At 35.6% G+C, this 16,291-nt stretch overlaps 1 protein-coding gene across 5 annotated transcripts in view; it reads right to left on the bottom strand.

Annotated features, from left to right (window-relative positions):
• Positions 1–361: 361 nt before the first annotated feature.
• The window catches only part of LOC143254345 (voltage-gated potassium channel subunit beta-2-like), a 55,127-nt gene continuing 39,197 nt past the window's right edge, over positions 362–16,291 (bottom strand). For 2 of the 5 annotated variants that reach the window (XM_076509392.1, XM_076509391.1), the window contains 10 exons: positions 14,717–14,796; positions 14,183–14,227; positions 12,648–12,692; positions 12,349–12,392; positions 11,221–11,307; positions 10,360–10,445; positions 9,047–9,167; positions 7,474–7,565; positions 5,614–5,740; positions 3,642–4,083 (listed from right to left, as the gene is read on the bottom strand). In XM_076509392.1, the coding sequence (XP_076365507.1) occupies positions 3,905–4,083; positions 5,614–5,740; positions 7,474–7,565; positions 9,047–9,167; positions 10,360–10,445; positions 11,221–11,307; positions 12,349–12,392; positions 12,648–12,692; positions 14,183–14,227; positions 14,717–14,796 (906 nt within the window). In that variant the 3' untranslated portion in view covers positions 3,642–3,904. Of the gene's footprint in view, positions 3,614–3,639; positions 4,084–5,613; positions 5,741–7,473; positions 7,566–9,046; positions 9,168–10,359; positions 10,446–11,220; positions 11,308–12,348; positions 12,393–12,647; positions 12,693–14,182; positions 14,228–14,716; positions 14,797–16,291 lie in introns of those variants that run through there. The other 3 variants (XM_076509393.1, XM_076509394.1, XM_076509395.1) reach the window with 3 other exon arrangements.

Below are 16,291 nucleotides of genomic sequence, written 5' to 3'. Positions count from 1 at the left end.
TTCCAACTGTTCAATTATTTAATGTTCCCTTTTATATTACTTATTTTACTTTCGGTGTGACATCGTTTTGTTCACGCGACGTTTTTATCCAAATTATTACATTATCTTCAAATAGTTATTTACAGTAAGTAAATTATTTATTTTTGCCACTGTACATTTCAGTCCAAGATGCTGACGCCATTTTACTTTCTACCGTTCATCACCGTATTCCATTATTACTGTATTTTATTCACATGGCTTTTGTTTCAATATTATTGTATTTCGTGCACGTGGCTTTAGTTTCACGTGACGTAACTTTCGACCTCACTGTAATGTGTTCACGTGACTTTTGACACTGCTCCATCTTATTCAGGTAACTCCATTTCTACAACATAAATTATTTTATTTGACGGAAATTAATATGTTTCAATAATAATAATATTACATCTAAAAAGAGAAAAAAATCGAACCATAGTTTCTCACATATGCAGCTAAGGAACTAAAAAGCCACTCTGTGAATTATATAACCTTGCCTATACTGATAAATTTCGTTGTAGAAATTGGTTATTTCAGTAAAATCGTCTTGGTTATTTCGTTTTCTTCTCAAGACATTACTAGGGCTCCTGTGTGCACATTAACCAATATGGCAACGTCTATTCTTCATTTACATTCGTTCTCGTGAGCTAACGTCACAGTTGACAGATTCAAATAATTTGTTATACAGACTATTAATAGACAGATACCTTGCTTCTGCGGAAAACCGCCTCAGTAATATATAATATCCAAGCTTAGTAACAGCTACTTTACTTCTTCAGGAATTCTCTCCAGTAATGTATAATATTCAAGCTACTAACAGTCGGGCACATTATTTCTCCAGAAAAACCTTCTCAGTGACTTGTAATATCTAAGACGTTACAAGTCAGATGACTTACTTCTCTAAAACATGTTTCGTAAGAATTTAACAATCAATCCGGTTGTATCGTAACACTTTTCTACGTTTGATAACCTCTACAGTGATTTATAAGTACCCACATGGTTCAGCGAAAGAACAGAACAGTAATTCATAGAATCCTATAGGTAGTACAGCGAAAGAACGGAGATTACAGGTTCATAAGAACGCAGATCGTACAACCAGAGACCAGCATAGTTGTTCATAAAAGTGGTTGAGAAAAAGAACAGTGATTAATAAGATCCCTGATGGTTCAGCAATGCATCAATACAATGGTTCATAAGAATCGATACGTTTTAGCAAACGAACAGAACACTGATCCATAATAACCCAAACAGTTCAGCCAGGGTCAGTACAGTGAACCATGGGAACCCAGTAGTAAGTAAAAATTAGTCCGTCAACGTCTAGGATTATTGGATTTCCTGAGAACAAAACCTTAGTCGTTTAACGAACCTTTAAGTAGTTGTAAGATAAGTTGGAAGAGATTCAAGCTTCTAGTAATTTATAATTCAGTCTTAAACTGTTGAAAGTAGTACAAAAAGTGTCAAAAGCTAAGTACTCTGTCCATCAAGATTACATTGATTTTCAAGATTATATTGGAAGTATTAAGCGTCTAATTATATGCTTAGAGAATAAGAAACGATAGTTATTTTATATCATAAAATGGACTTACTTCGTAAAACACACACTTTCCCAAAGGTCGGATTGATAATATATATATATAAAATGTAGGTTTTGTTGGTTTGGAATTAAACACAAAGCTACACAATGGGCTATCTGTGCTCTGCCCACCACGGGTATCGAAACCCGGTTTCTAGTGATACGACTCCGTAGACATACCTCTGTGCTACTAGGGGGGGGCAATAATATATATTAAGACAATATTTTGATTTCGATATAATTCCAATAAATAAGGCAAACATTACATGTTTTCCATGTAATCCATTAGTTGAACACATTAATTCAACATTTATGATTTTATATTTTCTACTTGAGTCTTATTTTTACTACTTCTCATGAAAACGTGTAAGTTATATTTACTTACGAGTTTGTAACAAGGAGTTATAGAATTCAGTTACAGTGTACATATATATTTCGCTTGCAGATTATGTCTTGTGTGGTGCACAAATTTTACAGAACTGATATGTCATTTGTTTTTATTATTTACTGTAAGTCACAAATATTCCAGTCATCTCTATTTGAAACTCATTAACTTTGTGAAGTAGGTGAGTTGTTTGTTGTTGCTTTTTTTGCATGCGCTGAAATCAAGCTTAAATATACCAAACCTACACGTTTTTGCTCAGCTTGTGTTCTACGACGTTTGCACTTCAGATTACGAAAAACGTGGTGCATAATCTGCTCTGACTTTTAACCCGTAAAACAATGTTTCTCAAGGATCTAAGCTAAGGGAAGAGCTAATTTCACACTTTAACCTGTTAAGTCCTTTGTGGAATAACAAATGTATTAAACGGATGACAAGAATTAACCAGATATGTATAATATTAACAAGAATTGAGCTTATCCATAACAGAAGTACACTCAACGATGAGCTATTTGAGGCTGACATAGAACAAGGAAGGAGTTATGTCGAAGAACAAAAATGAACAAGATTAAGATGACATAAGGTGTGAAACGAAAGAGGAGTCATGTCACATAAGAAGTGGAACAAGGAATGAATTTACTGGAAGAAGGAAGAACAAGGAATATGTAACATGAGGGGATTAGAGCCCAAACAAGAAATAACTCAAGTGAAAATAGAGATGAAAAAGAGATGTGTTATTTCATACCAAGGTAGAACAAGGAATACGTAACATAAGGGTATTAGAGGCTAAACAACAAATGGCTCATGGGAGAATAGAGATCAATAAGAGATGTGTTATTTGATACCAAGGTAGAACAAGGAATATATAACATGAGGGGATTAGAGGCTAAACAACAAATGGCTCATGGGAGAATAGAGATCAATAAGAGATGTGTTATTTGAGACTAAGGTGGAACAAGGAATAGAATGAGTTAGGGAAGAATAGAACAAAAAACAGGGTGTACTAGAGTACAGATACAACAATGTATGGAACAAGCAAAGGTAAAGAAGAACTTAGTATGGAATAGGTTCAAACATCACTTATCGAACTTTCTGGAACTCAAATTTTGATTATTAGAAAATAACGGACTTTAGGCTTAACATTCCGCCCCATTCACTTTTGTTCTTATGGAGAACACATTTCTCTCTTCTAGGAATAGGTAAAAGATGACTAAACACGAGAAACGGTCTTGACATGTAATATTGTCGGCACCATCCTCGAGTGATGTTACGCGCAAAATCTTCAAACAATCGCATTGATCGACATTTACATCTGTCCAATCAAAACGGTTACATTTGTTACATTTTTTTTTCTAAAGTACTACACTGGATTATTGGATGGAGCAAGCGTTCAGAACTCTATGTAGGATCCAGTGACCTTCCAGACGATGGATCTGTGCAGCATCCACTGAGTTACCCCTTTCTCTATCTGTTCCTTCTCTCCCATTCTGAGTGTTCCCCTCCAATAATTTTTGTTTGGGTTCCCTAACACCCCAGGGATCCCTAGACACTCCTAGTCACCTGGTCACTTGCGGCCGCACTGGCTTATTCATAAGAATCTTTTCAATTTCTTTGACAACGCGTGTGTCCAGTTGAAGCACTACCTAGCAGTGAGAGAAATGTTCTAATTATGCACTATATTTCAGTATATCCATGATGACGAGAAACCCACTTGAAGTAAAAAATGTATTCTAAAAACAAAGATGTTAATCTGAAGATGACCTGAGAAGGTCGACACGCTGTTGTGTACTTTATTTTAATTGAAGTTGCAATACCCATACTAGCCATCTTTAGAAAACATTTACAAGTATTTCAGTTTATATGTATGTCTACTCTTGCTTTCACTCAATCACTAAGCGGATTGATTTTAATAAAAAAAAAGTTTTGGATGATTTCTAGTATAAGTAATGACCACAGAGTTTCCATCCTTTTACTTCTGGATCAGTATAATGAAATTCACACACTCTTCTCCTATGACTCCTTACCTGCAAGGCTTGAAGGTGGTCCAGAAGCTGTTCCATTGTCGAAGCTCCAGTAAGCACACAGTGGACACAGTCATTTTTAAGGCACCACGCTGAAACAAATCCAGAGAATGAAAACACTCTGTGGTACATAAAACTCTAGCGATCGTATAGCCAAAGTTGCAAATGTATCGCTTACTTTCTTTTCACAATTTTTTTTAAATTTTCGTTCATTACAAGTATGCTAAGATATAAATGGAAACAAAATGTATTAACCTGTTCAGTGCCACGGACGAGTTAATTCGTTCTCAATAATACCTAACTTCAACGCTAGATGTCAGCACCATACATACATTTGACAAACTTGCAAATTGTTTCACTTTCGATCCAAAAATGGCGTCACGAAAAAAGTTACAAAATGAAGAAGCATTAGAGTTGTATTGTAGCAGCTGAAATACTTGGCAGTCAACAGGTTAAAGAATAAAGTTGAACCACATATACTTCGACGTACAGATTCCCGCAATGTATAAGGGATTTTACTTGGTTCAAAAAGTAAATGCCGAATATTAAAAGGCCGATTTATTATCGGTGGTCTTGAGTGTAGTACGAATAATAAAAATAAACAAGCTTCATAATTTATAGTCTTTTTCTATCAGGTAGTTCCATATGTGCTCTTGAAACGAGTGTGAAGTATTTCGGAAACAAAATGTGTTGATATCTTCCTATTGCTTGTTTTGTTTTGAATTTCGCACAAAGCTACTCGAGGGCTATCTGTGCTAGCCGTCCCTAGTTTAGCAGTGTAAGACTAGAGGGAAGGCAGCTAGTCATCACCACCCACCGCCAACTCTTGGGCTACTCTTTTACCAACGAATAGTGGGATTGACCGTCACATTATAACGCCCCCACGGCTGAAAGGCCGAGCATGTTTAGTGCGACGGAGATTCGAACCCGCGACCCTCAGATTACGAGTTGAACGCCTTCCTATTACTGAAACATGGGATTAAAAGGTTGTAATAAAGAAAAAATATATATTTAGTTACTAAGGAAAGCTTTATTGTGAGCTGATGTTACCAGATCCTTGTGAGAGTAAATTAACGTGAAACTGGCCTAAATAGGTCCTCAATAGAGTATATGGGCACAACTCGTAATTGTTTTATATAAGAATAGATGACGCGGAACGAGCCTAAATAGGTTTTAAAGAGAGCATTCCAACAAAAATCATAATCGTTCGATATCAGGGTAGATGCAATGGCGCTGTCCTAAATGGATTCTTAGGAGAGAAGGTAGGAGAAAGGATCTTTACAGTTTTATGTGAAAACAGATTGCTATGACATATCTTTATTGAACTACTAAGTGACATAAAATAGTTTCTCAGCAAATAGCCAAACTTCAGAAATAGTTTGGGTTTTATGTTCTTCCTTCATATCTTCGCGCTGTTCCAGACATCAAAAGTAAAGTGTTTAAAATATTTATTAAAATTCAGATAAATGTTCAGCGTTGATTTTTGTAACCATTCGCTCGAAAGTTATTTTAAAAAAAAAGATAAAAATGCATATAAACGCTTGAAACATTACAGAGATAGTTCTAACACGTAAGTTCATAAGTATAATTCAAATGTTGGAAGGTAATTCCAAAATACTTACCCATGTACAACTGGGTTAACGTACATCCTAATTTATCCGCCAAGATGGAGAGCTGATGGATTTTAGCTTTATGTCGAGGACTGAGATTATCATCTGATGCTGAATTATCAGTTATTCCTGAATAGTTCTGTAACAGAACGTTGAAGAAACGTAAAATGTTTGTCTTTTTAAACATATAAAATCTCACCTGTACCCTCAGTGATTCAGTGGTAAAATAAAAGGCTTATAACACTAAAATTATATGTTTTTCAATTTTGCGAAAAGATACACGAGGGCTATCTGCGCTAGCTGTCCCTAATTTAGTAGTGTAAGACAAGAGGGAAGGCAACTAGTCATCACCACCCACCGCCAACTCTTGGACTACCCTTTTACAAACGAATAGTGGAATTGATCGTCACATTATAAGCCCCCGCGACTGAAAGGGCGAGCATGTTTGGTGTGACGGGGATTCGAACCCGCGATCCTCAGATTACGAATCGAACGCCTTAACCCACCTGGCCAAGCCGGGCACATTGGCTGAAGTAGTTCTTTTTTATATTATTATTTGGGGAGTAAAGGCCATTTACTTTATACAATGCATTTAATTTGGATAGCTGATCATAAGTGAAATGTAATTTTTACAAAAACAAGATGGTCTGGCATGGCCAGGTGGTTAGGCACTCGATTCATAATGTGAGGGTCGCGGGTTCGAATGTTCACCCTTTTATCTGTGGGGGCGTTGTAATGTGACGGACAATCTCTCCATTCGTTGGTAAAAGAGTTGTCGGTAGGTGGTGATGACTAGCTGCTTTCCCTTTAGTCTTACAGTGCTAAATCAGGGACGGCTAGCGGAAATAGCCCTCGTGTAGCTTTGCGTGAAATTCAAAAACAAACAAACCTTGTGATAGTCTCGACGCATATATCCTATTGTGTGGCTTATTGCTTTACAGGCATGTAAAACCGCCACCTATCGATTAAAAATATTCTTCAACTTTCAAGGTTAATTTTAAAAGTATTCAATATACGTCGTGTTGACTTTCTGTCCTGGGTGCTTAAACCACAAGTTTCACAGGATAATCTCCCAATCCAATAAATATTTGTAGGAATTTGAATCATTATGTAAAAGTAAGTCCAAAACAAATACCAAAAACATTTGAGAAATTAACATAACAATTACCTTAATAAGATACTGTTTTTTTTTTCCCATTAGTATAATCCCTTTCATAGAGCTAAGTCAACGTGAAACTAACACAAGTATATCCTTCTAATATTAGTAGAGCAGAAAACTTGTCATTGCACACTATCATGACAGTTTATAAATATAACAATTGTCCAAGTATATTTTTTGTCAACTAGATGACCACATAGGATATCCCAAAAAATCCTTACGAGAAGCCCCCCGCTAGTACAGTGGTATGTCTCCGGATTTACAACCCTAAAATCACGGGTTCGATTCTCCTCGGTGGGCTGAGCAGATAGTCCAATGTGGCTTTGTTATAAGAAAAACATACACACACTCCTTACGAGAAAAGGCATGAAGCTTCCGTGAAATTCATGAAAATGTCAATATAAAACTTCTTTTAATATAGTAGTGTAAAAATTATAGAAACAAAACTTATCCTGTACATCCCTATGAATGTAGATAAAACTTTTTCCAATAGGTAAACATGAACTAATTCTAACAAACCCCATGAGAGTAGATGAAAATAAAACTAGATTAATATAAAACTTACTCTTATAGATCCTTGTGAGAATAAATTAATATAAAACTTACTCTAATATATCCTTGTGAGAATAGATTAAAATAAAACTTACTCTAATATATCCTTGTGAGAATAGATTAAAATAAAACTTACTCTAATAGATCAACATTAAACTTACTCTAATAGCTCCTCGTGAGAGTAAATGAATTCCTTCATCAAATCTACCATTCAAGCTGAACGCCTGTGGGGACCACGTCATGGTGCCTACACCTGATATTTAAAAAATATGACATTAAGTGGCTTATAATAACTCTTGTTAATTCTCTGTTTAAAATTATAAAGCATTAACCAATTTAGAATTACAGGGTTTACTGACACCTTTGTATCAACCAAATGGTAAAGTTACTGGTACTTTTATATTAACCATTTGGTATGGTGAATTATCTTATCTTAATCAAAGCAAAAGTACCCATCTCCAGTAACGAAAAACTTTTGAGTTATTGTATTAGTTTAAATTATTTCTTCGACTTTAAAAATGTTAATTGTGTTACACCGTTGGCTTATACAGAGCCGTAGATCTGAGCTATTTATACCATCTATCGCGAAAAGTAATTGTTGAGTATTTCAATCATGCTAAGAAACATTCAGCAGTAACACACGGTAAATCTACATTTTTATTATTTAAGTTACGTCACATTTCCGAATGTGAATAATAGTGTGATTAATTCCTAACAATTTAGTGTAGAATATTCTGCTTGAGAAATAACGTGGCATCAACGTTATTCATGTCTGTTCTGACGTCATTTAAAAAGTGAATGTTGAACTTTCTACTGCATATACAACTTTTTAAACGCAGCTTGGGAAGCCGCCGCCACAAATGAGAGACGGGCGAGCACTCGAACAGACACGACAGTTCGCAATGTATAAAATATTGAGCAATAATATATGTTCATTGCATGATGTGTTGACCAACCCCTTATCAATCATTTGCACTGATGAATGTCTTAATTATATAATGTATTAATCAAGCTGATTAACTACGTTTCATACTGAATAACATCATTTAACATATTTTACATTAGTCAATTTCGTATTAAACGTTTTGATGACCAGTCTTATAAAAACATTTTGTCCTAATCAGGCTAATATTGACAATATTTTAATTTATGAATTTTACACTAACATCTGTCTCTGTAGTAGTCAGTCTTTGATAACAAAGTTTTGTACTTATAAACCTTAACTATTCTTTGTGTGGCTCAATGTTACATTAACATCTTTACGTACTGATCAACCTTATTTTGATTACGTAATTTTTTACTTATCAGACTTTATGCTGGTCAGTTTTACTCAAACAGTTTTCAGTGCTTCCTAACAATTAACAATTTTTTTGTAATAACCAGTCTTGCATCTAATCCATGTTCAACTAAATAGGTGTCCTGGCATGGCCAGGTGGGTTAAGGCACTCAACTCGTACTCCTGGGGTCGCGGGTTCGAATCCCCGTCACACCAAACATGCTCGCCCTTTCAGCCGTGGGGACGTTACAATATGATGGTCAATCCTACTATTCGTTTGTAAAAGAGTAGCCCAAGAGTTGGTGGAGGGTGGTGATGACTAGCTGCCTTCCCTCTAGTCTTACACTGCTAAATTACGGACAGATAGCGCAGATAACGGTCGCGTAGCTTAGCGTTAAATTCAAAAACAAAACAAAAACAAACTAAATAGGTCTGAGTTAACCTAATGATTTACCGACCTATTTTGTGAAAAATCTCTGGATGACAAAGTTCCACTTTATCTCTTTGGAACATGTGGTATTCTGTCTCTTCTACAACAGGGGGAATCTGATTGAACTGGCGTGCAATAGTGTAGGCTTCCTAGAGAAAAACAAGAAAAATATCAGTATTGCTGTTTCATGCACAAAACACCTACTGTATACAGTTTTTCACTTCCATGTCGGTATTACGAAATAACACAACAGCCAATGACACTAAAACTTACTTCTCAAAGTTAAATCTAGTTCTGAGGAAAATCTCATTTCAATGCTTCCAATCTCTCTCTATATAAAACTCTTCGCATCAATATTAACTCCCGTCGCACCAAACGTGCTCGCCCGTGGGGGCGTTATAATGTGCCGGCCAATCCCACTATTCGTTGGTAAAAGAACAGCCAACGAGTTGGCGGTGGGTAGTGATAACTAGCTGCCTTCCCTCTAGTCTTACATTACACTGCTAAATTAGAGAAGGCTGGCGCAGATAGCCTTCGTGTAGCTTTGTACGAAATTTAAAACAAACCAAACAAATCTCAATCAAACATAGTAGGATGATACATTAAATTAAAGGGCGCGTCATAGAATGGTTATTACCCGGCCTCGCCACCCATGAGCAACGCCCGGAGAAAAATGTGCTAGTTTAGATAATATTGTTCAAATTCTACAATCTTGGAGCAATTGTTTTTCTTTTTTTTTTTGAGTTTCTCTTGAGTTTTGTTTACACAAAATGCCAAGTCAAACATTACATATTTACCAAGGTCAAACCCTAAGTGACAGTGCTACATCTGAAAACCTTTATCTTTGCACATTGTCAGCTCCCTGTTGGGTGTTCAAGAGAAAGATAATCAGGAAATCCCTCTTTTGTTTTGGGGGGGATGCAAAGAAGAATTTCTATTGTGGTCTAAGTGGTGGTGAACTAAGTTATATGTGAAATAACTTATGAATGTAAATACAAATTATTGTCTTAATTTATTAGTACCAGCACTACGTTCACTTCTTATGCCTCGTGACGTAGGACCGGCCCCTCAGCTTGTCGTAAATAAGCATTCTAGGGTTCAAAACCTATTCGGTAATAATCAGTAGCCTAATGGAAATCCTTTATATGATAAAGTAATATGTTGACATGTAAATTAAGTAAAAATTATGATATATATATATGATTATTTAGAATAACAAAATTTTAAATTCGACATTCTCCATTCTTAAACTGGTTACCCAGATGAACTTATAACTAAAATATACTTAAATATAAAAAGATTCAGTTGTAGAATTATTTTACGAATTTACATCGATCATACCATCACTTCCATCGTCTTCCACCGAGATGTCCCCCAATATAACGCCATTCCTTGTTGAATACAATATGTACAGGCTCGCACAATTTCTGGAAGTACACCACGATGAATAATTTAAAGTTAATTTGGTATCTCTTGTTGATTAAAACTTTTTTAGTTATATCGTGCTTTATCCTTAAAATGGTTCACGTGCATTGTGTTTTAATATTAATAGCTGAAGAAATTCAGTAAGTAAACAAATATTGTACTTGTTTAACCCCTAAAAACTGCACTTGATGCTAATTGCATAACATGATTTGTGAAAGATAATAAATTCTGGCTTAAATTCAAAGCCAGAAGTCCATAAAAAAAGGAGGAAATGTGTTCTAATTCATTTTTATCCCTTGTATATCTTTTTTATCTCTTGTATATCTTTGGACAGTTTCCAGTTTTTATATAAAACTGTGGGTGATAAAAGCCAAAAACCACACATCAGTAATTCACATCCTGAAGTATGGGTTACACTCTGTCATAACACTTTAACACTAAAAGCGAATGTTGTGGCACTTGGGGGGGGTTACTCATTAGACACCCACAACCACTTTATTTTAATAGATTACTTCTATTAGGCACACGGAACCAGTTTAGTTTAGTAGATTAATTACCACTCTTCAGACACACGGAACCAGTTTAGTTTAATAGATTAATTTTCACCCATTGGACAAACGAAACCAGTTTATCTTAATAGATTACTTCTATTAGACACATGGAACCATTTTAGTTTAATACATTAATTTCCACTCATTAGACACACGGAACCAGTTTATTTTAACAGATTACTTCTATCAAGCATACGGAACCAGTTCAGTTTAATAGATTACTTACCTTCCATTGGACACATGGGGTCAGCTTTATTCACCAGAAAAATATCCACATAGTTCAAGTCCAGCCTTATTAAGGAAGCGTGAAGGCCTGTAGTGGAGGTATAGAAATGTAGCTCAGGAATATACGTAATGACAAAAGAAGAAAATCATACGTAACTATAACAGAGCCTTTAGTCTTAAATTGTATGTGAAATATATAAAAATTACCAGCTTTTTCGATTAGAACTATTATGTTAATTTGCCGTTCGGGCAAGCAATTTTAGAAATTATGTTTACTAAAGAATGAAAATGCATATATATCACATTGTACACACGTATATATAAATACTTAAGATAAGTCATAAACTAAAATATTTATTTTAGTTATATTTCGTGAAACGCTAGCCGTCTCTAATTTAGCAGTGTAAGACTAGTGGGAAGGCAGTTAGTCAATACCACTCGCCGCCAATTCTTGAGTTATTCTTTACTAGCGAATAGAGGATTTGCCATAAAATTATAACGCCCCCTCGTCAGAAAGGGCTAGTATATTAAATGATGGAATTCTAACCCACAACCACCAGACTGCGAGTCGAGCATTCTGAACCTCCAAGCCATGTCAAGTCTTAAACAAAAATACACCGATCCAGTTTTGGGTGATATGTTTGACAATTTTCTGGATGCTACCTTAAGTTTGTACATTAAAGTGAAAGAATAAGCCAGTGTTGTGTCTCATAACAGTTTGTGCCACAGTGTAAATCATGCTAATTCTTTTTATCGTACACCATGCAACAATATCAACCACACCAGTTCAGATTCCTGTAAGATACCACGTGATATCGTAAGCCATGCTTTCACGTCATAGATTACGTGACAATGCAAATCGTGCTAGTTTATACGTCATACGCTAAATAAACAGCGCAAACCATACTAACTTTCATGTCAGACACTAAAGGAATAAACTAAGATATTTTATAGATCACACGAGTACACATGAGAAGGTTATGACAAGCATGCATGTATTAAAATCAGTAACATCTATGTGTAGATTTGCAATATTTTGTTAGAAGGTTTTATTTTAAAATGCAGGGGGTGAAATGTTATAAACATGCGATTTTATAGGGAGTAAAAAATGTGAAATAATTAAACTTGCCTTCGATTATCTGTTTTCTTGATAGTCCTTTCTCAACACTTGATCTAATAACATGAGAATAAAACAACGATAATTATCCTTTCTCAACACTTGATCCAATAACATGAGAATAAAACAACGATAGTTATCCTTTCTCAACACTTGATCCAATAACATGAGAAAAAAACAACGATAATTATCCTTTCTCAACACGTGATCCAATAACATCAGAATAAAACAACGATAATTAACAACACATAAAACATTCTCGTCGAAGTTATTTTCACAAATATAATCTAAGAAACTTCACAGTTACTTACCTTCCTGTCCAAATCAGTTTTGTAACGATGATATAACTGGATCGCCTGTAAGCAAATATAACTTATATTAAAATCTGCGTTTATTTTTAAACAAGTGATTGTTTATAGAGTAAAATTTTCTGAGTATTGACTTACCAAAACAAAAAATATATATATATCTTAAAAATTGTCCCCAAACAGCATTAAAGTTTTAGACACGAAAAATTTAGTTTGTTTGTTTGTTTTAAGCTCAAAGCTACACAATAGATCATTTACGTTCTGTTCATTGCGGGTGATTGGACCCTGGATTCTAGCGTTGTAATTCTGTATACCTACCACTGACCACTCGAGGACACACGCTTAAATAAATCTTGAAAGCCCCCCCCCTGCATGTCTGCGAACTCCTACTGCCAGAAACTGGGTTTCGATATTCGTGATGGGCAGAACACTGATCGCCCCTTTTGTAGCTTTGTGCTCAGTAACAAACCTTTGAAATATAAATAAATATATATATATATATATGTATATCCTAGTTATTAAAGGTGATTGAAATATTGATGCAAATTATTTGTTTCTTTGGATAATCCACTGTGTTTATAGTGCGGGATCGAACCTCGAATTTGAGCGCTGTAAGGTCGTAGACTTACCGCTTACCCATCGGGGGACTCGCATAAATGAAGAAAAATAATAAAGTTTCGTACACACACCATAACTTTCGTTGTCACTACACGAATCTTAACAACTTCCGTTAAAAGGATTTTTGATTTTTGGTATTTTCAACTTCAATTACACTTTACGCAACACGTGAGCTAAAACCTCAAGTCAGAAAACCCATGACCTAGACGTTGCCCTTACCAGTTTAGAAGTGCTGATTAAAACGAAGGTGATCAAGTAACAGTACTCGCTGAATACAAGGTTACTCTAAACAGTTAGCCGAATAAATTGTCATGATTATAACTGAAGGTGCGAAACATGTTCATGAATACAGTACGTCTCGAACCTTGTACCTTGTAATCTGCAGTGCCTTACACTAACTACTGGGTCACATCCGGCCTTAGCTAGAATCAAATGAAACTGAACATTTCAATATCCTTTAATCAAGGTGGTTAGAGTAATGATACCTTAAGAAAATTGTTCACAATTCACTTACATCATTAGTTTTTCTCAAAAGTTTGGTTAGACGTTCAGTTTCGGCGTATAGACAGCGAGGAAGGATTACAACATGTTAAAGTATCAGGCTTAAACTTCTATAGAAAATAGTAGGTGGACTATATGAGTATGACCATCAAAATAGCAAAATTCATTCGAGGAAGGAGTACAACATGTTAAAGTATCAGGACTAAACTTCTATAGAAAACAGTAAGTCATATGAGTATGACCATCAAAATAGCAAAATTCATACCTCTCGCACGACTGTTCAAAACAGAAAATAGTTCAGAGAAGTGTGAAAGATGTTTTCTCAAGAGTGATAACGGCTTTGTTAAAACCAACAAAAAATAATTTTGTCAATAGATCAGCACTTGTATCAAATAAACGTTGAACATTTTGTTACATACCTCCACCCTTTTTTCCTCAAAATTTTTCCAAGCATCACTTCTGCCCTAGATTTCGAAACAAGCGAATTGTTACAGAACAAAAATAAAACCACAATTTTATTTAAGCAAATATTTTATACCCTATTATTACATTTTTTTATGGTGAGACTTGATGAAATCGATTGGACTATATTTTTTAAAAATATTTTAATAATTTCATTTTGGTTTATTTCTACGACGTTACAATAACAGCAAGGCATAAGAGGTAACTGTTCTCGAAGAGGACCGCTCTCGCTACCCAATCTGCTATCATTATCTAAGAGCTAATAGCGGAAACATTTGACATAGAAATATAATGATACATAACAATCAAGCGTAATTATTTTTATTAAATCAGTCAAAATAGGATCATTTAAGATGTTGAGTTCGGATTAAAATATAAATTTATTAGTTTATACATCACGTTATGTTAAAGGAAATATTATATATAAGTATCAACATTTATTGTACATTCTTTATCTAGTACTTAAAATATTCGAAATTAACAATACTTACTTGCCGTCAGCGTACAGGTCAGCGGTGTCAAAAACATTTATGCCACTCTCATAAGCAGTGGTCACAATTTCTTCGGCTGTCTAATATAGTAATAAAAATATATAGTTAGTTATCACCATTAAATTCCATCTAGGAACATAGGGCCGCAAGCGCTTGCGGATTCTTCAACAAGTATTTAAGTGAGCAGGTTGTTAGCCCACTGCACCGAGCCGTCCCTAATTTAGCAGTGTAAGATTAAAGGGAAGGCAGCTAGTCATCACCACCCACCGCCAACTCTTGGGCTACTCTTTTACCAACGAATAGTGGGATTCACCGTCACATTATAACGCCTCGACGGCTGGGAGGGCGAGCATGTTTGGCGCGACGCGGGCGCGAACCCGCGGATTACGAGTCGCACGCCTTACGCGCAAGACCAATACAGGCCAATAAAGATATATATTAATCAATAACTGTACGTTATGAATCTGGAATTGACAACAGATGGCGCGAATGATGTAAAATAATTATGATACAATAAAGACAATAAATGGTTGTAACTTGTAATTAAGTACAAAGCTAACTGTATCATACCCACCACGGGTAACTGAAAGCTGGTTTCTGGTGTTGTAAGTCCACAGACACGCCACTGTCTCACTAGGGGGCCTGGTTACTTTTTTGTGAATATTTGATAATGAATGATGCAGTTAGCATACATTTACTAACAGCTTAATAGTAAACTGTATGTAACTCAAGCCTAATAACAACTTAATCATTTACCACGTAACGTTTAAAATCAAAAACGTAATATCATTTACTGACAAATAACTTTAGAACATTTAGAAAGTTTCGTTCTGTAGTATTACGTTACGGCTTTTGTAACAAGTTATAGTTTCATTTTATATTCAAGATTCGTTCCATTTACGGGAATTTTCCGCATCAAAAGGATCCTAAGCTTATTCAAGTGGAAAGCGTTCCGGACTGTGAGTCCGTGGTTTCATAGATAGATCCTGGAGAATTCAAATTCTGCACTTTTGACCCGTAGTATGTTATAAGAGTGACATCCAAATCCCAGTATTCGTTTAGAATATCCCACGAGTTGGTGGTGGGTGGTGTTGACTAGATGCCTCCCCTCTAGTCTATCACTTAAGAATTATGTAAGGCTAGCATGTAGTCTTCGAATAGCTTAGCTAGGGCCCGGCATGGCCAGGTGGGTTAAGGCGTTCGACTCGTAATCTGAGGGTCGCGAGTTCGAATCTCCGTCGCACCAATGATGCTCGCCATTTCAGCTGTGGGTGCATAATAATGTGACGGTCAATCTCACTGTTCGTTGGTAAAAGAGTAGCCCAAGAATTGGCGGTGGGTAGTGATGACTAGCTGCCTTCCCTCTAGTCTTACACTGCTAAATAAAGGACGGCTAGCGCAGATAGCCCTCGTGTAGCTTTGCGCGAAATTCAAAACAAATCAAACCAGAACAAAATCCGTGAGTTACGGAGCGAAATATTATACCTAACCCTAAACCAACAAGAAGTCGCTAAAATGAATGTTCTTAAAATAACAAAAAATACTGTTTGCACGTTTAGATTGCTCATCAATCGT

This window comes from Tachypleus tridentatus, chromosome 6 (assembly GCF_004210375.1).
Source record: "Tachypleus tridentatus isolate NWPU-2018 chromosome 6, ASM421037v1, whole genome shotgun sequence".
NCBI classification, from domain to species: domain Eukaryota; kingdom Metazoa; phylum Arthropoda; class Merostomata; order Xiphosura; family Limulidae; genus Tachypleus; species Tachypleus tridentatus.
The sequence above is the reverse complement of the archived record's forward strand: the minus strand, read 5'-3'. Positions and strand labels throughout refer to the sequence as shown.